Source organism: Acomys minous (genome assembly GCF_964271855.1).
Source record: "Acomys minous genome assembly, chromosome: 3".
Taxonomy (NCBI): domain Eukaryota; kingdom Metazoa; phylum Chordata; class Mammalia; order Rodentia; family Muridae; genus Acomys; species Acomys minous.
In genome coordinates, this window is record NC_140485.1 from 2,793,180 (window position 1) to 2,814,722 (window position 21,543).

The following is a 21,543-nucleotide window of genomic DNA, read 5'->3' on the forward strand; positions in this document are numbered from 1 at the left end:
ATACAAATTAAATCTTGTTGTCTTTTTACCCCAATTCCACAAATAGGGTATAGAAAAAAAGCCAAGGGCATCTGTTGGAATTAATGCTGAGTGGAGGAAGCAGAGTTACAAAATGGACCGCTTGTTACTTTGTTAGTGTTCTTTGACTTTTTCCTGGGTAGAAACAGAATACAGCTTGTGGCACCCTGGTTTTCTGACCCTTTCAGAGTGGGCAGAAGACTTGAAAATAAAGTTCGAGTTGTAAAGCCCCTCTGTGGCCTTTAATGTGGGGACAAATTGACTCCAGAGAATGTGTAGATTTTGGATTTCTAGGCAGCTAAATTTAGTTAGTCAAGACTTCTAATTTTAAATAAACATGGGCAAGGCGTGTCTCTGATTTTTCTTACAGGTTCAGCGTGTGCAGTTGCCTGGTGATTTTTTGTTTGTTTTTCGAGACAGGATTTGTGTTACCTTGGCTGTCCTGGGGTCACTGTAGCCCAGGCAGGCCTCGAACTCACAGGGATCCACCCGCCTGCCTCTGCCTCCAGAGCTGGGATTAAAGGCGCGCGCCAGGCTTTGCCGGGTAAATTTTAAGTCTGCAGACTGCGGTGCTACATGCAGGGAATGGAGGTATGATGTGCCCCCTATCCCCCAACCCACCCTCCCAGCGTCTTAAGAGCCGAGAGTCCCCACACCCACCTTACTCATTTCCAGCTTGCCTGTTCCTAGGCAGGCTGTTGGGTCCTCGACGCTGTGGGGCTACATGGGTTTTAGGGAGTCACAGACCCAGGGCCAGCTTCCTGACTCCACAGGGAGGCCAGTAAGGACACAGCACAACCTTGACTATGAGGGGCAGCTCACCCTCCGTGACCCTGCCAGCCTGCTCCCAGGCACTTCCAGCAGCTCAGCCTCAGCTGCAAAGTCCTGAGCATCCCAAGCCTTCCCGGGCACCTGACCTCAATTCCTGCCCACCAGCTATTACAGTCCCAGGTCTTTGCAACAAAATTAGCCTACCGGTCATTACACCCTATTTGCCTTTGAAAAGCTAAACGGCAATCTTAATACGCATTTGCAGAAGGCTTTGGTATTTTTACGCCTCGCCTTTGGGGATCTAGAGCTAAGGAAGTGGCTCTCTCCTTACTAGGTCGCCTTAGCAAATTTTCCAGGCACTGACTTAAAACAATTTAATGAAAGACCCTGAGAAAAAAAGGTGCCCAAAGGTAATATAACGGAATACAAGTAACAAAACTACCCTGTTGCCTGCAACACTAAAACTCAAGGGGACATTTACAGCTTTAAATATCCCACTTGGAAGCTTTAAACAGCACGTTGTCTGAAATAGGCATTTCTCTATTCTCTAAGTAAGAGCTGGGAGACAGATCGATGCAAGGGTCCCGGAACTGAGGCGATGCACTTGGAACACACCCACCTGTCTCACAAAAGGGAACCTAGCGTCAGCTGTACCTTCATTAGGCCCTTTGTCGGGGCTTCTGCGGGACCCTTCAGCCTAGACCAGACTTTGAAAACTAAATCAAAACCAAGGTGTTGGGGGAATTAAAACACAGCGTGGGTTAGGAGAACCACGAAACTACATGTTCCCTTTGGAAGACACAGCACTTTAGGGCTAGAAAAGCTTAATAATCAGCACTATACCGTGGAGTGGAGCGAACACAGGAAGTGTGATAACCTGTTTCATCTATACAGGAACCCGCTGCTTTCACAGCATCAGTAATGGACTGCTTCAAAATGCCTGTGAATTTAAAGGTGGATTTTCCCCACATAAATTAGCAAGTGTGCTTGCTGTGTGTTAAAGCACAAATGGCCTAAGTCAGAAGGTCAAAGAGAAATCTTACCATACAATCTTAGGTTAGAAAAACTCAAAGCTTCAGACTTTATAGAAAAGTGTCCTGTTTATTTTGGTAATTAAATATAAACACCGTGTGTGAACTCCAAACATGCATTCAGAGACTCAAGTGTGCTCAACTGAAAAAGAAACAAGCCCAAATTGAGTTCTACTGTGAAATATCATTAAAATATGCTGAATATATACATACATACATATATATATGTATCTCCTTTAGTTATAAATTATCAACTTGAAATTTTAAAGTGATCCCCTAACATGAGATTTAAACTCCTTAAAACTAGGAAATAATTATGAAATTTATAAAATGTAAATATTCCCAAAATGTACTAGTAATATGCTAATATAAATGCTTCTGTTGAATGGTGACCATCTCCTCTTTAAAAAAACCTATCCCTACATTCACTTGCTCTTGACATCTGACTGTGCGAACCGCAAATGTTGGCTTACAAAAGTAGGCAACCTAAGTCAAGACTTTCAGCTGAAATAATCAAAGACCATCAAGACACCAGAGCCTTTAAAGTTTAGGGTTTTTTTTTTTAACTAAAGTCCACAAACTTCTGTACGACAAGTACTTCAATAAAATGTTTCCAAAGAAAAATCAAAGACCACCAAGACAGAGCTTTTAGTTTAGCTTTATTTTTATTTTTTTAATAAAGCCCACAAATTTCTGTAAGACAAGAACTTTAATGAAATGTTTCCAAAGAAATGTTGAGCCACACAGACTCTAGTCTGCTGAACATGCAGCTCAGATGTCCATACCTAATTATTCATGTGCGTTAAAATCAGCATAGAGTTGTTTTGAATTTAACCATAAGGAAAATCCAAGACTCCTAATTTCATCAAATATGTTTACAAGCAATAATAAATTCAGAACCACTGTATTATGTTAAAACACATCTCTGGAAAGCAACATAAACAGTGAGATCAGATCGGTAGAAATATACACACAGTTAAAAGAAATACACAAAGTACTGTAGTTTTATTAAAAACCACCACTTGAGAAAGAAACCTTTCCACAAATAGTATAAAAGTATAGAATGGAGAAAGGATTTGGGAAAGCTTTACAAAAGCCTAATTCCAACTGTATCTTCCCGAGGGTGGTGGCAAAGGGTATTTCCTTCCTTCTCTGGGATATCCCTGAAAGTAAACAAAAGAAAGTTTATCTTCTGGATTAATACCCCTAATAAAGAAATCTACATCTCTGTGGACAAGCGCAGCATGAAGAAGTGGACTGTTTCTTAGGGTCCGTCATCACTTGCCTACAGCTCTCTCAGAGCTTGTTACACAGCTGAGATGCACACAAAGGCTGAATTACTGAACACTGACCCAACAAGCACTAATAACCACATCTAATCTGCAGACAAATGAACAATGAAATGTTTCCTGTAAATATGTACAGTGGATTTTGGTTTTACACTTTTGTTAGTTCCTTGGGAATTTCAAACAATGTATTTTGATCATATTAACCCTTTCCCCTACTCTTCTCAAAGTACTCAACTTTGTTATCTCTTGTTTTTAACCCATCAAGTACATTCTGTGCTGCCCATAACCTTTTGGCTGTGTGGCCTTCACTGGTGACTCGTCAACCTACTGTAAGGATCTATACCTTTAAAAAGCAAGCAAACAACAAAAACTGTTCTAACTTTCCTTCTCTCCCAGTGGCCACTGGCGGCCAACAGCTCCTTCACTAAGGAGGGCTGTGCATCCCTCCTGTCCACGCTGGAAACGTCCCACCATTCTGAGTGCTTGGTAGTAAAGTCATTTTATTTAACCAAAGGAAGAGACTTACTGACACCTAATGACCAATTAATTTTAGGGACATATTTTTTTGTTCAATGAAAAATAGAACATTAAATAATAAGGTTATTATATAATTGTACTTGCAAAAACAATTCTATAAAAAATAATTTATAATTACTTTTCTAAAGGTTGGAGATATGGCTTGGTGGTAAGAGCATTTACTGAGCGAGTGTGGTACTAGGTTTGATTCCAAAAGAAAGAGAAAATTCCTGTTTAGGATCACAATTTACACTATATAGTATGATAGATCGTCAAGGCTCCAATGTGGGGTAAGGATTTGTTTAGACATATCAATGTCACTAAAAATAAAACAAAGGCATGATTAACTGTAAGAAACAAAAAACAAAATCATTACTTCAATAGTTGTGATGTAATAAAAACTAAATGGAAATAAGACTGAAAAGAATGCGTATATTTCCAAAAGGCATCTTCCAACTTGTTTATATATCCTCTCAGTGAAGAATTTCTCCTCCTCCAACAGTAGAATTCCTTGAAAGGGAAAATTTCCGTGGCCTCTTCAGAGGCCAGAAGATGAACTAGGGTTCAGTGTCTCCAGCTCTGCCTCCAAACTATGAGGTCACACAGGCTTTCAGTTCTGACTGCAAAATGAAAAGACTGAACACAGCATTCTACACGGTCTCCTCAGTTCTTAATGTCTTCACTTTAAAATGCTGTTACTTTAATTGTCTAATGTCTCACTCCAGTAGCACAGACAACAGTAATTTCATACTTTGTCTTTACAGGGGAGTTGGGTAGAAAAATTAAAGTCCTATGAAGTGATTTTAATGAACCAAAACAATTTTTTTCAAAAGGCATTGACTATAAGCAATTAAGCTGACTTTTTTGCAAGGTTGAAACAACAGGCTTACAAAAATGCACTTTAAAGGTATCAAAAAAGTTTTCCTTAGGTATCAGAGACTTCAGATTAAAGGGGCACAAAAGTAAGAAACAGAAATTAGGAAGCTAATATACAAAGCACTGCAAAAAGCCTGAAGGCAACACCAGGTAAACAACTAAAAACCCCTTGATATCAAACGTAGGCACCAAACTCCAGGACACGCCACTAGCCTATGAATGGCAGCAGCATTCCAAATACCCTTCTTTACCAGGAGTGGATTAAAGTGCGTATCAATTCTGTCCAGGGGGTCAAATTGCTGGGGGAAATCTATGTTAAACAGACCAGACTTAAATGTTCAGAAGATGGGATGGAATTAAGAGAACAAATGTACATCATCTCAATTTATGAGTTAATTATCGTGCACATCACATCACGTGGCACTTCCCACTCAGCAGAAAACTGTGTAGAAAAACCCCCAAAGAGAAATTTGCTTCCACAAGGAGGGACTCTTGCCTTCAGTTAAGGGATTCAGGGATGAATAAAGACAACAGGTAAACAGGTACTTTTATGTGTGTTTAATTTTTATTTTTACTTTCAGCTTCCAGGCCATCTTCATTTGTCAACGACAGACCTGGTTTATATTAGAAAACATCCTCCAAAGTAAAAAGATGTGTTGTGATGGCTGTGACTCTTTCTAATCACTACTGAACCCATGAAAGGGGCTTCTAAGCTGGGATTCTTGAGGATTGCCCATGTATAAAAGTACTTGGCTTAAATGCATTTTTAATGATGACAGAAGTCCAGCTATTTCTTACCAGAAATACTGGTAAGAAAACATTAATTTCTAAGAGGCAAGCATAGCAGAAAGCGGTATGCTGCTTTTCCTCTACAGCCCACAATGCATTGCGTTCATTACCTGTCTCCCTCCTCGATCATCATGTCTGAGTGGATAGCCTCCAGGCCCAGGCAGCATTTGGTACTGGTTTGGCTGAAAGGCTGCATTTTGGGTTTGGAGCATCCGGTTCCACGGCAATAGAGGCTCTGCTCCAACACTTCTGCAGAAAGACATGTTTACATCAGAAATGAAGCCTGCTTTACAGTACAAGCCTAAATGGAGGGTTATTTCCTCCAAGTTTTAGGACAACCCAAGTTGCCTACATTTGTTATGTAGGATATGTGGTGTGATGGCCTTTATGTCTCTTATAACCAGTGCAGGGCCGGTGTGGTGGCGCACACCTTTAATCCCAGCACTCGAGAGGCAGAGGCAGGCAGATCACTGTGAGTTTGAGGCCAGCCTGGTCTACAAAGTGAGTCCAGGACATCCAAGGTTACGCAAAGAAACCCTGTCTCAAAAAAAATAAAACAAAACAAAAAAAAAACCCAAAACAAACAAACAAACAGACAACCCCTCCCAAATCAAAACAAAACAAAAAACCAAAAAACAACCAACCAGTGCAGGGGAACTGGGTCAAGTCTCATAAAACACCATGACTTATTAAAAGGGATATTTACAAATCGACAGTGGGTGGCTCAGAGGGCCCAGGTGCCTGCCTTACAAGTCTGATGACCCCCAGTTCAATCCCCAGGACCCAAGTTAGACCCTGCACATGTGCACTGTAACCCACGACCCACCACATTAGTGTGCATACACACAATAATAAATACTTTTAAAAATGAGGATGCTTGAAGTCTGCTGAATAACTTTTACAAAATATTTTAAAGTGTTAAATGTGAAGACTCTTCTAATCATGTGAAGCTCTGGGTGCACAGTCAGTGAGCTGCTACATTTAATCATGTGAAGCTCTGGGCGCACAGTCAGCTGGTTACATTTACGACGTTGCCCAAAGAGTGAGCGTGTACAAGTAGGAGAAAGAGGCTTTATTTTTAAAAATGTCCAGATTTGTTCTTAGATTCTATTCTTTCTAGTTAATTGCAGGTTGCAAGTGAATTCTTACTGCTGAGTATTTTGAATCCAGGGTAGGGGACTGGGCTGTTTTTTCCCATCCATTATTCTGCTCAATATGTCAGAAGGTCTGGTCGGGAAGAAACCTTTTCAAGTTCTTTTGACGCAGCTTTCAATTGGCTGTGGTGACCTAGCAACATGAGCACTAATTGGCACGGCTGACTGGCGTTTGGTGTACAGTTTACATGGGAACACAGATTCAACAGCTATTATAACCCAGTCTGCTGTCCCAGATTACTAGTTGAAAGACATGTTTTAATTGTCTTCAAGTGCCTATTTTAACTTTGAGATACAAAACAACAGGTAGAAGGCATTAAATCATAACTTAATTAAAATTTGTCACATAAACAATGCAGCAAAGATATTTCTAAAGGCAATCACTATTTAAGATGGAAATTTCTCAGTAAGATACTTTCAACTTCAATTTTACAGTCACAAAAAAGAATAAACAGAAGCAAAATGTCCCTGTAACACTTTCGCATTAGAAACCTCGGGGCCACAGGTGACACCAGGAAGAACGCAGTAAAGCCTTACATTCGCTAAGGTTCTGACAAGCTAGTAGTCACTAGAATAGTGTCAGCATATGATCGCCACTTCTTCGTGGGAGGGGAAATCTTAGGAGAAAAGCCCGAGGTTGGGCTCAATGGGTGGTGGACTCCTCCTTCTTACAGCTAGCAACTCCATGCTCAGCCCGTCCCCTCTACTCTCCCTACACTTACAACAAGCCTTCTTAAAAACAAAACAAAAATGCAAACTATTCTTGTGCAATAGCTCACAGACACCAAGTCTCTGAAGACTCTAGAGAGGCCGAAGCTGCTCTTTACAGACAGTGGGTGGAACCAGAGCTCTAGTACAAGACACTGCGTGGGTTTAAAACCGATTCAGAGTCAAAGTGAGGTGCCAACGGTTACCACTTACAGTTGTTTTGGGGCTACTATCAGTAGGAACAAACTCTGGTAAGAACAGCTCGTGCGCACATTGGAGTGGTCTATTCTGGCCTTTGTGGCAATGGGTTATGATCAAGGATCATCAAAGTTGGGACATATATGCAAAGTGCACAAGCCAAAACGGCAACTCATACACTGTACTGTTATTATTTTTTCTTTTCACTCTTATAGAAAATTTCATGGAATTGTGTTTCAGCAAAATGTGTTGGCATAAACTGTAAACACAATTTTAAAACACTTATATTCTAGAACTAGATCAGAAGGCAAAGCCACATACAATTTTTTTTTTGTTCAAAATAATCACTAATGTTTTTGTTCAAAGATAATTTCTACGATAAAAATCATTAGTAATAAAATTTAAAGAGAAAGAGCAATGCCGTAGTAAGGCCCCGCCGTCTTCTGTTTGCTGGCAGAAACACCTGTATTTATCATCAAACAAGCATTGCATGTTAATTATGTTAATTTGAAAATATAAGCAAACTGAAACTTATTTGAGAAAACGTTTGTAAAATGTGGGATGGAAACCCTACAGTTGGCCTACCCTAACTTTCAGCATTTAGGACTAGGCGTTGTGGCGCACAGCTCTGATCCCAGAACTCTGGACACCAAGCAGGTCTACTCAGCCAGCTCCAGGCTAGCCAAGGCTGCATAGTGGGACTCTGTCTCAAAAAAGCAAAATAAATAGTGGTTATAAACTGAGGTAACTTATAAGCCAAGGCACTACTTGGTACTACAGTGGCAACAATATTAAATTAGTGCTATGGTTAATCAGTGTGTAAAGGTTTTTCTTGTTATTGAGCTCAAGACTCACAAGTAAAAGTAATAAAGTAAACTGTTGCCTTGTGTAGGGCAAAAGAACAGAAACGCTGGCTGGCTCTGTTTAGCACTGGCACCGTCACCATCCAGTTACTTTGGGGGAGAGGACAGACGGCTGGCTTGCTCTTGAGACGGGCTATAGATAGCCCTGGTAGGCCTCAAATGCAAATCCTTCTGCCTCAACTTCCTCAGGGTTGAGATTACAGATGTACGCCACCATGCCTATCTCTTACTGAAATTTTTCTCTTAAAGAAATGACATTTATTTATTTTTGTGTATTCACATGTGCGTGTGTGAGGTCAGAAGACAGCGTGTAGGATTCAGTGTTCGCCTTCCACCACGTGAGTCCTGGGAGCACAGCCTGGGGCATCAGGATTGGTGGCTGCTGCCTCAGCCCACTGACCCCTCTCATCAGCCCTCTCAGGGTCCCTTTAGGTCACAGGGGTGTGTGGACATCAAGTACTACCCCAAAGGAAGAGATCATTCAACACAACATGCCGTAGTTTAATTAACAAGATGCACTCAAAGTCATGTTCTAACAGGATTCTCAACAACAGTCAAAAGTAGTGCACTGAAAATGCTCTCATCTAGGGATTACAGAGACTCGGTTCTCATGAGACTATCCGTAACTTCTTGGTAAAGTAAAAGTGGTTTCTCCTCTGTCTTGTCAGGTCTGAAGATCTGGAATGACACGTGCTATGGAAATGAGTGACGGATAGCACCCACTTCTCAGCTAAAGAGGCTTAGAAGAACAACGTGGGTTAGTTCATAGTACCTGGAAGGCTGCGGCACAAAGAGTGCAAACTGCAGACCAGCGTGGCCACTACAGTGAGACCTACCTACAACAGTAAAGAGATCCATTTCCTAAAGAACCCTGAGTTAGGAACTCTATAAATGCTTACCTTTAACTTTTTCTTTCAGGAATAATTTTTAAGTATTTAAAATAACCCAAAAAACAAACAAAACGAATTGTAGTCAGTCAGGATAGTGACAACAGCACTTGGTGAAGGGTCGGGTAGGAACAAGAAAACAATGGGCAGCAGAGCAGGAGAGGACGCAGACAGCAGTCCTAGGCCAGCTTTACACGTTCACTGAGGGGAAGGAAAGGCTGCTGCTGCACACACAGCCCCAGAGGCTGTCATGTGCTGAGGCTTCACATTATGTTCAGAGAGAACTCTCTCTAGGGAGTTCTATTCTACTAAAAAGTTTCTTGGAAAGAATAACATGGAAGAGTAACCTTGGATAAGCAACTGAAGTATGTGTTTTAGTTTTTATAAAAATAAAAGTTGGCTGGATGGTGGTGGTGCACTCCTTTAATCCCAGCACTCGGGAGGCAGAGGCAGGTGGATTTCTGTGAGTTCTAGGCCAGCCTGGTCTACAAAAGTAAGTCCAGGACAGACAAGGCTAGACAGAGAAACCCTGTCTTGAAAAACAAAACTAACTAACTAACTAAATAAATAAATAAATAGGTTAGCAGTGTCTATTTTTAAAAGTTTCTGGGAGAAACCTACAATCACACTTATGAAAAGATGTTAACAGTGCTGATGAGTCTTAACTGAAGAAAAACATTAGAAATTATTAACAGAGCAAAAGAGCGCAACAATATAAAGAAACCAAAAACAGTAATTTAGAAGAATGTATACCTCTATTTCTGTTTTAAAATGGTGTTAAGCTGGGTGTGGTGTTGCATACCTGTAATCCCTACTTTCAGACTTGGGAGACTACAGCAGGAGGATTGGAAGTTCGAGGCCAGCCTGGGCTACTTTGGTGGTAATTAAATAGTACACACTGTATACCTTGAGCATGTACACTGGAAACATCAACATACTTACCAGTCATACTAAATTTAATGAGGTAGCTGACACCATCAAAGAACAGCTGAGTTACACAAATCTTTGTAGTAATCTTGAAGAGAACAACAGAAGGCAATTTTGGAGGGACTTGAGAGCTACTGAATGTTCATGCCAGAAAAGCATGCTATCTAGTGCCGTTTGTTAGCGCCCTCCGCTCACTGCAGCCGGGAACAGACTGCAATGGCTACCTTAGCAAAGTAACAACAGATCATAACTGGCAAGGGGAAGAGGGAAGCCTCATTGCCAGGGAACTCCATGCGGCTTTGCATTTAGTGACGCTGGCAAGACCAGCCTGAAACAATACACTACACTCTTTTTAAAAATTATTCTATAGTTGCTAATATAATTATTCATAACATACATGTCCAGCTGACATCTCATGGCCAGTCATCTGACTTAGGAACACAGAACTTATGAATGACAGAACACATGTCAAACATCCCTTGTTATTAAACCATGTCACATTCTTCCTAGTCCATGGTACTTATTAGACTGCAGAGCCCATAATCCTCTTCTGAGTCCCTTCTGCATTTAATTCAGTCCAGTCTTAAGTAGTTAAAGAAACTGTTTTCAGTGGCAACTAATAACTACTGACCTACAGTGACACTGCCCTACAATAGGCCTGTCAGCCCTGAAAAAGTTGCAGCAAAGAAGCTGATTAGGACTTGAAGAGGTCTGAAGTAAGAATCAATAGCTGGTCTGTACTAATGCTGCGCTACTGGCAGACATGATAAAAGTGGAACATCATTAGTTATCCCTCATTAAACTGCACAACAAAACAAAGAAATCTGTTTAACTTGGCAAAAACAATACAATTTTAAGCTCTCTGTGTTGCATTTTTAGAGCACCTCAAAGTTCAATAAAATAAAGTTTAAGAGAACCAAGAAACATAGTACAGTACATAAACATGAACATTATAATTCAAAGTATTAACTACATATTTCCTAAAAACAGGTACAAGTAAAAATTAATCGGTGTGGGAAATGCGTTACTCAAAGGCAGGTAGGCTTTGGTTTGTAGCAGCCAGCACACTGCAGATGTTAACACGGAAAGCACGTACAACATGATTGCTTTAGCATTACCTGTCAAATCTCTGCTGCTGGAAAAGAGGAGGAGGACCTCGCCAGGAATCTTGGGGCCTCATGTCTGGAAAATAAATATGAGTAGTTCATAGAATGCTTGTAAAAGTAATCGCTATCACCTGCCCACCTGGTTTATAATTCAAAGTTCCTGAAAAAGAAACGAGAGAGCACAATGTAAATCAAGTAAGTAAGCTAGAATCAGAATTAACCATGAATGTAAAAGTAGCCAACAGAATCAACAGACGTTTTTGTTGTTAACAAGGTGGTTTTGGTAACTTTGGCATACACACCCACTCTTCTCTCTCACTGACTGTAATGTGTAGCTACGTATCACATACACATACCTTTACATGTGTACCTTAAATGCTACACAGAAAAGAGAGATCTCAGCCTCTTTTATGACCATACACTGAACTAGTAGCAACTCTATAGAGAACTTAACACTTTCCTCATGCGTGTGCCAACAGCAAACTGTTAGATGGAAAGTGTATTATCTCTCCAACACAAACCACCTATTTTCCCATAGTTCCTTAGTCATCAACCCACCTACCTCATTATCATGAAGCTGAGCTAGCAACTTTATCTACTTAGAAGAGACCAAAGGCTGCCGCTGTTCTACACAAACAGAGCACTGCAAGGAAGGAAACCCATCAACTCCTGGTCAGGCACGGCCATGGCGTTCCCATTTACAGCACACAAAGGGGCAGTATCAACCAGCCACGTCTCCTGGCTCCAGTCTTGTACTTCTCTGCCTTTAGCAAGGTCTGCTGTGACCAAATTAAAACAGCTGAACCAAGAAGTGTACGCACCACGTGAGGACAGTAATCGACTCCAGACTGCCCAGAGCAAGAACAGCACAACATACCACGATGTGTGCAGGCTCACATTCCAATGAAAACAAACCAAAACCTTGTTTTTCAAAATTACTTTCTTAGAGGGAAAGAGGGAGGGAAGGAGAGACGGAGGAAGCAAGCAAGCAAGCTAGCTTACTTCTAGTTAAGAACCAAAAAATTTACAATTTGGTTTCTTTAAAAATTAAAGATTAATACTTTTAAATTTTTCATAAAGCAAAAATGTGTCAAGTAGAGTACATGGCAATTGATGCCTGCAGCATGACACAGCTGGCCTCCTATGCCTGCAGCATGATATGACATAGCTGGCCTCCCATGCCCGCAGCATGACATGACACAGCTGGCCTCCTCTGCCTGCAGCATGACATGACACAGCTGGCCTCCCATGCCCGCAGCATGACATGACACAGCTGGCCTCCCATGCCCACAGCATGACATGACACAGCTGGCCTCCCATGCCCGCAGCATGACATGACACAGCTGGCCTCCTCTGCCTGCAGCATGACATGACACAGCTGGCCTCCTATGCCTGCAGCATCACATGACACAGCTGGCCTCCTCTGCCTGCAGCATGACACAGCTGGCCTCCTCTGCCTGCAGCATGACATGACACAGCTGGCCTCCTATGCCTGCAGTATGACATGACACAGCTGGCCTCCTATGCCTGCAGCATGACACAGCTGGCCTCCTCTGCCTGCAGCATCACATGACACAGCTGGCCTCCTCTGCCTGCAGCATGACATGACACAGCTGGCTTCCTCTGCCTGCAGCATCACATGACACAGCTGGCCTCCTCTGCCTGCTGCATGACATGACACAGCTGGCCTCCTCTGCCTACAGCATCACATGACACAGCTGGCCTCCTCTGCCTGCAGCATGACACAGCTGGCCTCCTATGTCTGCAGCATGACAAGACACAGCTGGCCTCCTATGCCTGTAGCATGACACGACACAGCTGGCCTCCCATGCCCGCAGCATGACATGACACAGCTGGCCTCCTCTGCCCGCAGCATCACATGACACAGCTGGCCTCCTATGTCTGCAGCATGACATGACACAGCTGGCCTCCTATGCCTACAGCATCACATGACACAGCTGGCCTCCTCTGCCTGCAGCATGACATGACACAGCTGGCCTCCTCTGCCCGCAGCATCACATGACACAGCTGGCCTCCTCTGCCTGCAGCATGACATGACACAGCTGGCCTCCTCTGCCTGCAGCATGACATGACACAGCTGGCCTCCTCTGCCTGCAGCATCACATGACACAGCTGGCCTCCCATGCCCGCAGCATGACAGGACACAGCTGGCCTCCTATGCCTGTAGCATGACACGACACAGCTGGCCTCCCATGCCCGCAGCATCACATGACACAGCTGGCCTCCTCTGCCTGCAGCATGACATGACACAGCTGGCCTCCTCTGCCTGCAGCATGACATGACACAGCTGGCCTCCTCTGCCTGCAGCATGACATGACACAGCTGGCCTCCTATGTCTGCAGCATGACACAGCTGGCCTCCTATGTCTGCAGCATGACATGACACAGCTGGCCTCCTATGCCTACAGCATCACATGACACAGCCGGCCTCCTCTGCCTGCAGCATGACATGACACAGCTGGCCTCTTATGCCTGCAGCATGACACAGCTGGCCTCCTATGCTTTCCTATTCCAATTCTGCTCACAGAAATAGAATTTGCCCATTCTGGGCCCAGAATGAATCACTACTACAGACTATCCATTTCCAGAAAATCTGTGTTTTACCTTATTTTCTGAGATTGGGTCTATTGTATCTCAGGCTAGCCTCAAGTTCTGCGCAGCCAAGGATGATCTAGAACTTCTGGTCCTCTTGCCTCTACTGTTTGAGTGCTAGGGATTAGAGTGCACCAGTACCAGGCCTCCTACACGTAGTGCTAGGAGATGGAAGCCATGCCTCTGTGCTAGACACTCAACCAACTGAACTAAACCTTATCACCAAAGAAAATCTTAAAAACAGGTAAAACCTAGACATTCTAATAAGAACAGCAGCTATTTCATTTGTATGGCTTTCTTAGGTGAAAAACTTAACACATTTAGTAAACATACTTAATTTTCAATGACTTGCTATTTATGAAAAAAAGTCTACTAAATATAAAAAAAAAAAGACCAGCATTTGTCCTTTTTCTGATTACTTTGTTAAACTTGAAGACCAATATAACCTATTCAGATGGTATGCAAAAACTACTAAGGATCAATTATAAAATGTTTTAAAATTATCGCATTTTTATGTCTTCACATGTACAAAATTAGGTAATAGTCTGAAAAGAGTAAACAAACACAACCAACAGAATGACTCTGACTCGGCTCCCGCTTGCTTAGCTCTGCACCTCAAGTGTTAAGTCTGGTTCTGTGGCGTTTCCTAGTAACCACAGGATGCACACCTTCTACGGTACTTAGCTTTCACGTGAAACCTTCATTTACTCAACATCAAATAAAGACAATGAAGAAGACACATGCACATTAAAATAAACTTTCCGGAGCACTTTATCCTAATTTTTCTGAAAATGGAGGAAAATGGTTTTCTCTTATAAAGTATACAATTGGAGGGTAATGCCGTCACCATCATCAGTACACACATATTAAATTCAAATATGCTGCACACAAAATTGAGCAAAACATGATTTTCAAGAACCTAATATGACGAAGCATCAAGAGCCAGCGCTTCCTAGCCATCTACCTCTAAGTGCCAGAAAACGGTGACAAACATTCATCCATGTCTCCAGTGTAGAAAACGGTGGCACGTTCATTCATGTCTCCAGTGTAACAAGTGCTGCCACACTTCTCACTTTCAGAACAACTCTTTTCCACATAATCTTAGTTTTGGCAAATATATAGCATTTGATTTAAAATTGAATTTTTTTCTGACATATACTTATTAAACATCCTTTGTTTTCAAACCAAGAAGAAAAATAAAAATCAGCCAATTTTTTTTCAAAGCTACTTTTAAATGATTTTTTTCATGTAGCTCTGAATAAGACACATAGCCCTTAAGAATTCATAAAGCAGAAATATGTCGTGGCTGGTAAGTAATGAAGTAGACAGTAAAACAAACTTATTACCATTCATTTGTATGGCTCTACCAGAGGATCTTTTTGAGTGGGAGAGAGGAAAAAAAAAACTTATGAGACAATGAATTGCACTTGAGAAGGTACAAGCACAAGGGGGGAAAAGACAGTTAATTTTTCCTTTGGTCTTTAAAAACTTATCCCTTTCTCTAGAGCTCAAAGGCCATATAAACCCAGTTTCTCAAGTGACAATTTATTTAATTATCGTGGCAATCAGAAAAGACTTCAAGTTTGCTGATCTCAGTAATCAGAAATCACTTTCAAATGCAGCTAATGGACAAGTTCACTGACCATAGTGAAGTCATACACCAGGTTCTTTGGAAGGCAGAAAGTGAGTGCTTTATTCATACCAGTACTCAGGGGTATAGTCGACTCTATCAACTTAGCAAAAAGCAACCCCAAACTGTCACATTAAAGGCAAACTAAAGACCAGCATTAGGAGACACCGATGGGGCTGGAGAGATGGCTCAGAGGTTAAAAGCACTGGCTGCTCTTCCAGAGGTCCTGAGTTCAATTCCCAGCAACCACATGTACCATCTACAATGAGATCTGGTGAACTCTTTGGACATGCAGAAATAACATTGTATATAGTATGTATAGAGAGAGAGGGAGGGAACGGGAGACCAATGGCAGACAGTTGATAGAAGAAGCAAATTGACCAAATGCTTCATCTTCAGTGTATTTTACACCATATTAGAGAAAGTAATTGTGGCACTAAAACCACTTTTGATTAAGTGGCTTAGTTTTCAGTTTTACTAAAATAAAACAGTTTCTGACCGGCTCTTTAAGCGATCTTCCACAGGCTGTGGGCTCCTGCAAAGCCAAGTCCCACTGACTGAGGACATCCTTTCCTCAAAAGATTTTACTGTTTTGGGGTTTTGTTTGAGACAAGGTCTCCCTGTGTCCCAGTCTGGCCTCAAATTTGTGAAACCCTCCTCCTACTTTAGAACCCTAAATGTTGTGAGGACTAGAGATGTGTGTTACTGTGCCCAGCGCAACAGATTTTTGGTAGTCAGTAAACAACCTTTTCTATTTTCACAAGTATGCCTTTATTTTGATTTTTTCAAAGATTCATTTTTATTTATTTGTTATGGATATTTTGCTTGCACATGTCTGTCTACAATGTGCGTGTAGTGCCCTCAACTCCAGAAGAAAACGTCAGATCCCCTGGAAGTGGAATTACTGATAGCTCTGAGCTACCACATAAGTGCTGGGAATTGAACCCACGCGCTCTGAAGAACAGCCATTGCTCTTCATCACTGAGCCATCTTTCCAAGCCTTGATGTACGTTTTTTAAAAAGGCACATCTAACCCATGCTGTAACACAGTGATATAACTTAAGTTAAATTGAGTAAAAAACGAAGATTTAAAGTAAGTATCTACCAGACACTATCCAAATAGAGCACAGTAGTAGTAGGCTGCTGTTGGAATTTAGAAACATAATGCTTTGGGTTAGTTATGGTTTGAGTATCCCTCAAGGATAGCGTGTTAACATTTTATTCTTGCTGTGAGGTCTTAAGGTAGAGGCCAGGGCTATTTAAGGTGCTGAGGTAGGATTACTTTAGTACAAAACTTCAAGCGAAACCTATAAACATACTAAGATCTTTTTGTTTTTGTGTTTGTGTGTGTGTGTGTGTGTGTGTGTGAGAGAGAGAGAGAGAGAGAGAGAAAGAGAGAGAGAGAGAGAGAGAGAGACAGAGACAGAGACAGAGACAGACAGAGAGAGACAGAAACAGAGGCAGGCTTTCTCTGAATAGCCTTGCCTTTCTTGGACTCACTCTGTAGACCAGGGTGGCCTCAAACTCACAGAGATCCACCTGCCTCTGTCTCTAAGTGCTAGGATTACAAGCATATGCCATCATGTGCAGCACTACAGACATCTTATCTGAAACAAACAAACAAACAAACAAAAAAAAAAAAAAAAAAAAAAAAAAAAAAAGGAAAGGAGAGGCTATGAAAAGAGGATGGGGGATGATTAGAGTTAGGCTATGCTCATCAGGGTAGATCCCTCATGACTAAATCCTGGCTAGTTTACTAAGCCAAAGGAGAACGTATTCCCCCACCCCTTGCTATGTGCTGTCCCGCATTGCTTTAGGGCTCTGACAATAAAATAAAATAAAATAAAATAAAATAAAATAAAATAAAATAAGTCAGCAATACATGAAACCCATCAACCCTGCTCTTTCAGACAAAGAGCACAAATAGAATTCTTGTTTTGGGCCAGACAATGGTGGCACAGGCCTTTGATTTCAGCACTTGAGAGGCAAAGAGAGGTAGGCAGACCTCAGTGAACTTGATTGAGGCCAGCCTAGTCTACAGAGCAAGTTCCAGGACAACCAGGGCTACACAGAGAAACCTTGTCTCTAACCAAACCAAACCAAACCAAACCCAACCCACTCTTTTAAGTTATCCCACCTCAGACATTTCATTAACACAGGATAAAAGAACTGCTTAACGGGGAGCACATTCTTTTACCTTTGCTGCTCACACTCCTTTATTCCTGTGGAAGTATATACAATGCCTTTACCTAAGAATTCCTGATAACTATTATCTTGAGAAATAGTAGATAAACCGAGACTACACTGGCTCTAGCATTTCTGCATCTCAATTCTTATATGGTGCCATTATGGACCGAAATAAATGGTACAGAGCAATCAGAAAAAGAGAAATGAGTTCAAGGCCAGCCTGGTCTAAATAGTAAGTTTAGGACAGCCAGGACTACAAGAGAAACCCTGTCTCGAAAAACAAACAAACAAAAGAATATGTCGGTAAACAACGATCTGGCTTTGAAAATGAGCTTGACACGCTTTCACTGTCACCACATCTCAGGGCGCCGATTAGTTCTTTCAGACAATTTAGAACCCATTGCACCAGGCAGGCATTAGTAAGAAAGATAAGCAAACACTCAGAAGTGTCACCTGCTAGACACTAAAAGTGAAGTAGCTACCCAGCCACTGTACTACAGTTTTCGCACAGGCTGACTAAACTGCACCCCTCTGTGCTACAAAAATGGAGAAGACATTGGAGAGATGGCAGCAGTCAAGAGTACTCATTTCCAGCACTCATGTCAGATAGCTCACAACCATCTGTTAATTCCAGCTCCAGGGAATCTGATACCTTCTCTGGTCTCTGCAGCACATACATACATATATGACATGCACACAAAGATACATGAATAAAAATAAATGTTTAAAAGAAAATATTGAGGTACAAAGCTTCCCCAGAAGTGAGTCATGATGTTGTATTCAATTTCAGAAAGTCATACAGCAAAGCAAAGTCACACCATCAGACAGCACCCGGTAACAAGTGGGTCCTGAGAAAATGAGATCTTCAGAACCCATTTCTTCTTATGTACTATGTCCAGAAACTATGTGCTTCCAGTTAGAAAATGGCTTGCAAATCAACTGGCATTAAGACCGTGGCAAGCATCTAACACCTAACCCCTTCACCTGGCACGTTAATGACTGCCTAGCATACTAAAGGAAGGCCTGGCTCTATGGTATATAGATTTGGATCAAGAAAGGATGACTGAAGTCTGGTGTGCAGACTGTCCCGCACTCTGAAGGCTAAAGCAGAAGAATTTCTGTGAGTCTGAAGCCAACAAGGCTTTTTGGCAAACAAAATCTTTTCTTAAAAATAAACCAATAGTAACAACAAAACAACGGAGATGGAAAGGAGGGTGGGAGGAGAAGGGAAGGGAAGCAGAGAGGTGTAAAGGTTTCCTGAGTTCTCTGCACTAGTGCAGCGCTCTTCCTATTCCAGGTGGTGACAGAGCCAACAAAGAGCCCTAAACAGCAGGACAAGGGCGCTCCTGCTGAGCCACACCGCGGCTCTCATTCTTCTTTTGAAATTTAGTTTTTATAAAATCAAATCAAATCAAAAAATTGATTTTAAGTGCTAATGCACCTCAGACGTAACAAATGCTAGCTTCTTGTGGAATGTTCTTCTCCACGCTGCCCTTGTCTGGGTAGAACCAGCTAACCAGGAACGGATAGCAATGGCTTTATGAAGACAGTTTAGAGAGCCTAGCACATCATCTGAACCTTCATGGGCCTAGCACAGCCATGGAGCTCAAAACAGCGTTAGGTGGGAATGAAATTAAAGGCAATGGTGAGCCTGGCATGTGCAGTACTCAACTATTTCCTACCATTACTATGGCAATAAAAATACTGTATTATACCTTTTGTGGTTAACATTATAAACTGTTTATAACACAGTTTTGAGGAGTGAAAGGTCAAAGTTCTCTCAGGTGAGAGATATTACTACCTAAAACAATGCCTGGCTTCATGTTAGGTAGAACTAACATATAATTTGGGCCAAGATAGGAATACTTTTGTCCTTAACATTAAATAATCACCATTTCATATCTAATGAACCTATTTAACTGTTTACATACTTGTATTAATGGATAAACACCAATCAACTACATATACCTCTTTCTGTGTAGGTCAACACAGAAATAGGTTTATAAATAAAGAAAAGGAAATAAGTTCACCTTACTCAGCTAAATACAAACAAGACAAAGTAGCTGAAAGATTCTCCATAAAGTGTTCTTGTACAAATCTTCTGGCAATGTTTATTTAATTCTATCTCCACATGAAAGCAACCAATCGTTTTGACAGTGAGGATGAGAAACCAGCATTTGCTGATATAGTTCCTTTAGAATATAAAATAATCAGTAGAAACTTACTTGACATAAGTTTTGGAATCTGAGCTTGGCCTCTCAGCAGTGGCCTGTATAAGTTCCCCTGGTAATTGGCAGGTGGTGGTGCAGTGTTGCTGTAGACACCAGACCCGGAGCCTCTTGGCATAACATGGCTGTAAAAGAGACCCTCACATAAGGAAAAATATTGAGAGCTATATACAGAGATACAGTAATACATTAAGCTGATAAAATACTACTTGTCTCTTTATTGTTAGGCCTGACTGATATAAAAATAAGGTTTTTAATTAAAGTTCAAAACTGTACACAATGAGCTCTGTGTGGTGGCACATGCCTTTAATCCCAGCACAAGGGAGGCAGATTTCTGTGAGTTCGAAGCCAGACTGGCCTACAAAGACAGTTTCAGGATAGCCAGGGCTATTACACAGAAAAACCCTGCCTTGAACTGCCACGCCCCTAAAAACAAACAAACAAACAAACAAAAACAACAACAACCACAACACACACCTGTACACAATGGTAATGGTGATAGCAAATGTTCATCTGCCTCATCAAGATGCTCATATTGCTCTCAGCGTTTTATTAGTTATGTAAAAGACAACTAATCTTTTTCTGTTATGTGTTGGTTTTCTTCCTCAAGAATCAGTTCTGTTGCTACTAATCACTATTCTAAAATTTGCTATTGTAATTTACCGTATTAAACACTTCGCTGTAGCTTTCTTTATTCTTAATAACTATAGCATGCAATCCATAGGCTATTTTACTATGGTTATGTCTCATATTTTACTAACCCTGTTCTCTCATTTGGAGCTAATATTACAGGCCCTGACGAACAGGACACTCAGGTGTGCAGCTATGCTCCTTTACACTGTTTTCTCAAGGTAAGTTCCAAGTAATAAGAATTTAGACAAAATATCATCTTTGAAGCTAAGAACTATACTTAGAATAACTTCAGTGCTGCTTTCTAAAAGACCAAGAATGATGCAAAAACTGTTACTGAATCTATTTTAAGTTGTTTCTTTTACTAATATCAAAAATGAAGAGTTCCCAAACAGTGACAGCTTTAGCTGTCATTTACACTGCTGAAGCTACCACCACTGAATGAGGCAGCCATAACAACCGTTCACTTTACACCCTAGAGAACGGAGATGCAGAGTGGTATGGTAACTTTTTTTTAAAAGATGGATTTATTATGTATATAGTTCTGCCTGCATGTACACCTGCACGCTAGAAGAGGGCACCAGATCACATTATAGATAGTTGTCAGCCACCACGTGGTTGCTGAGAATTGAACTCAGGACCTCTGAAAGAGCAGCCAGTGCTCTTAACCTCTGAGCCATCTCTCCAGCCCCCAGTATGGTAACTTTTATAAATACAGGAAAAAAGGAGACTTAATTTTAGTTTTATCCTCTAAGCCACAATTTTTACTATTTAATATAAAAATTATATGCTGCCAATGACTGTGTCTAAATTACTTTTTCAATCTTTAGATGTCTCATAAACATCAAAAATCCCTATTATGAGTTATTTTAATTCCTGAATTATGAGTTATTAACATTTCCTCCAGGAAGTTGCTTTAAGACAGAGCCTTGCTTAGTGGCCTGGCTTGGCTTCCAACTTGTAATCTTAAGCATATGCAGCCACGCCCAGCCCAGACACCACTCTTTTTATCCTTGCCTTAACTTTCATTGTTTCGAAGTCCTCTAAATACAGTGTCTTCTATAGCCGGGAAAAAGACAATTCAACAGTTAATAAGGGTAAAAGATAAAAACCACAAGTTTAA

At 41.3% G+C, this 21,543-nt stretch overlaps 1 protein-coding gene across 3 annotated transcripts in view; it reads right to left on the minus strand.

Moving 5' to 3' along the window:
• Positions 1 to 2,806: 2,806 nt before the first annotated feature.
• XRN2 (5'-3' exoribonuclease 2) overlaps positions 2,807 to 21,543 on the minus strand; it is a 73,005-nt gene continuing 54,268 nt past the window's right edge. For all 3 annotated transcript variants that reach the window (XM_084776132.1, XM_084776130.1, XM_084776131.1), the window contains 4 exons: positions 19,788 to 19,915; positions 11,146 to 11,209; positions 5,401 to 5,539; positions 2,807 to 2,983 (listed from right to left, as the gene is read on the minus strand). In XM_084776132.1, coding sequence (XP_084632258.1) covers positions 2,918 to 2,983; positions 5,401 to 5,539; positions 11,146 to 11,209; positions 19,788 to 19,915 — 397 coding nt within the window. In that variant the 3' untranslated portion in view covers positions 2,807 to 2,917. The remainder of the gene's footprint in view (positions 2,984 to 5,400; positions 5,540 to 11,145; positions 11,210 to 19,787; positions 19,916 to 21,543) is intronic.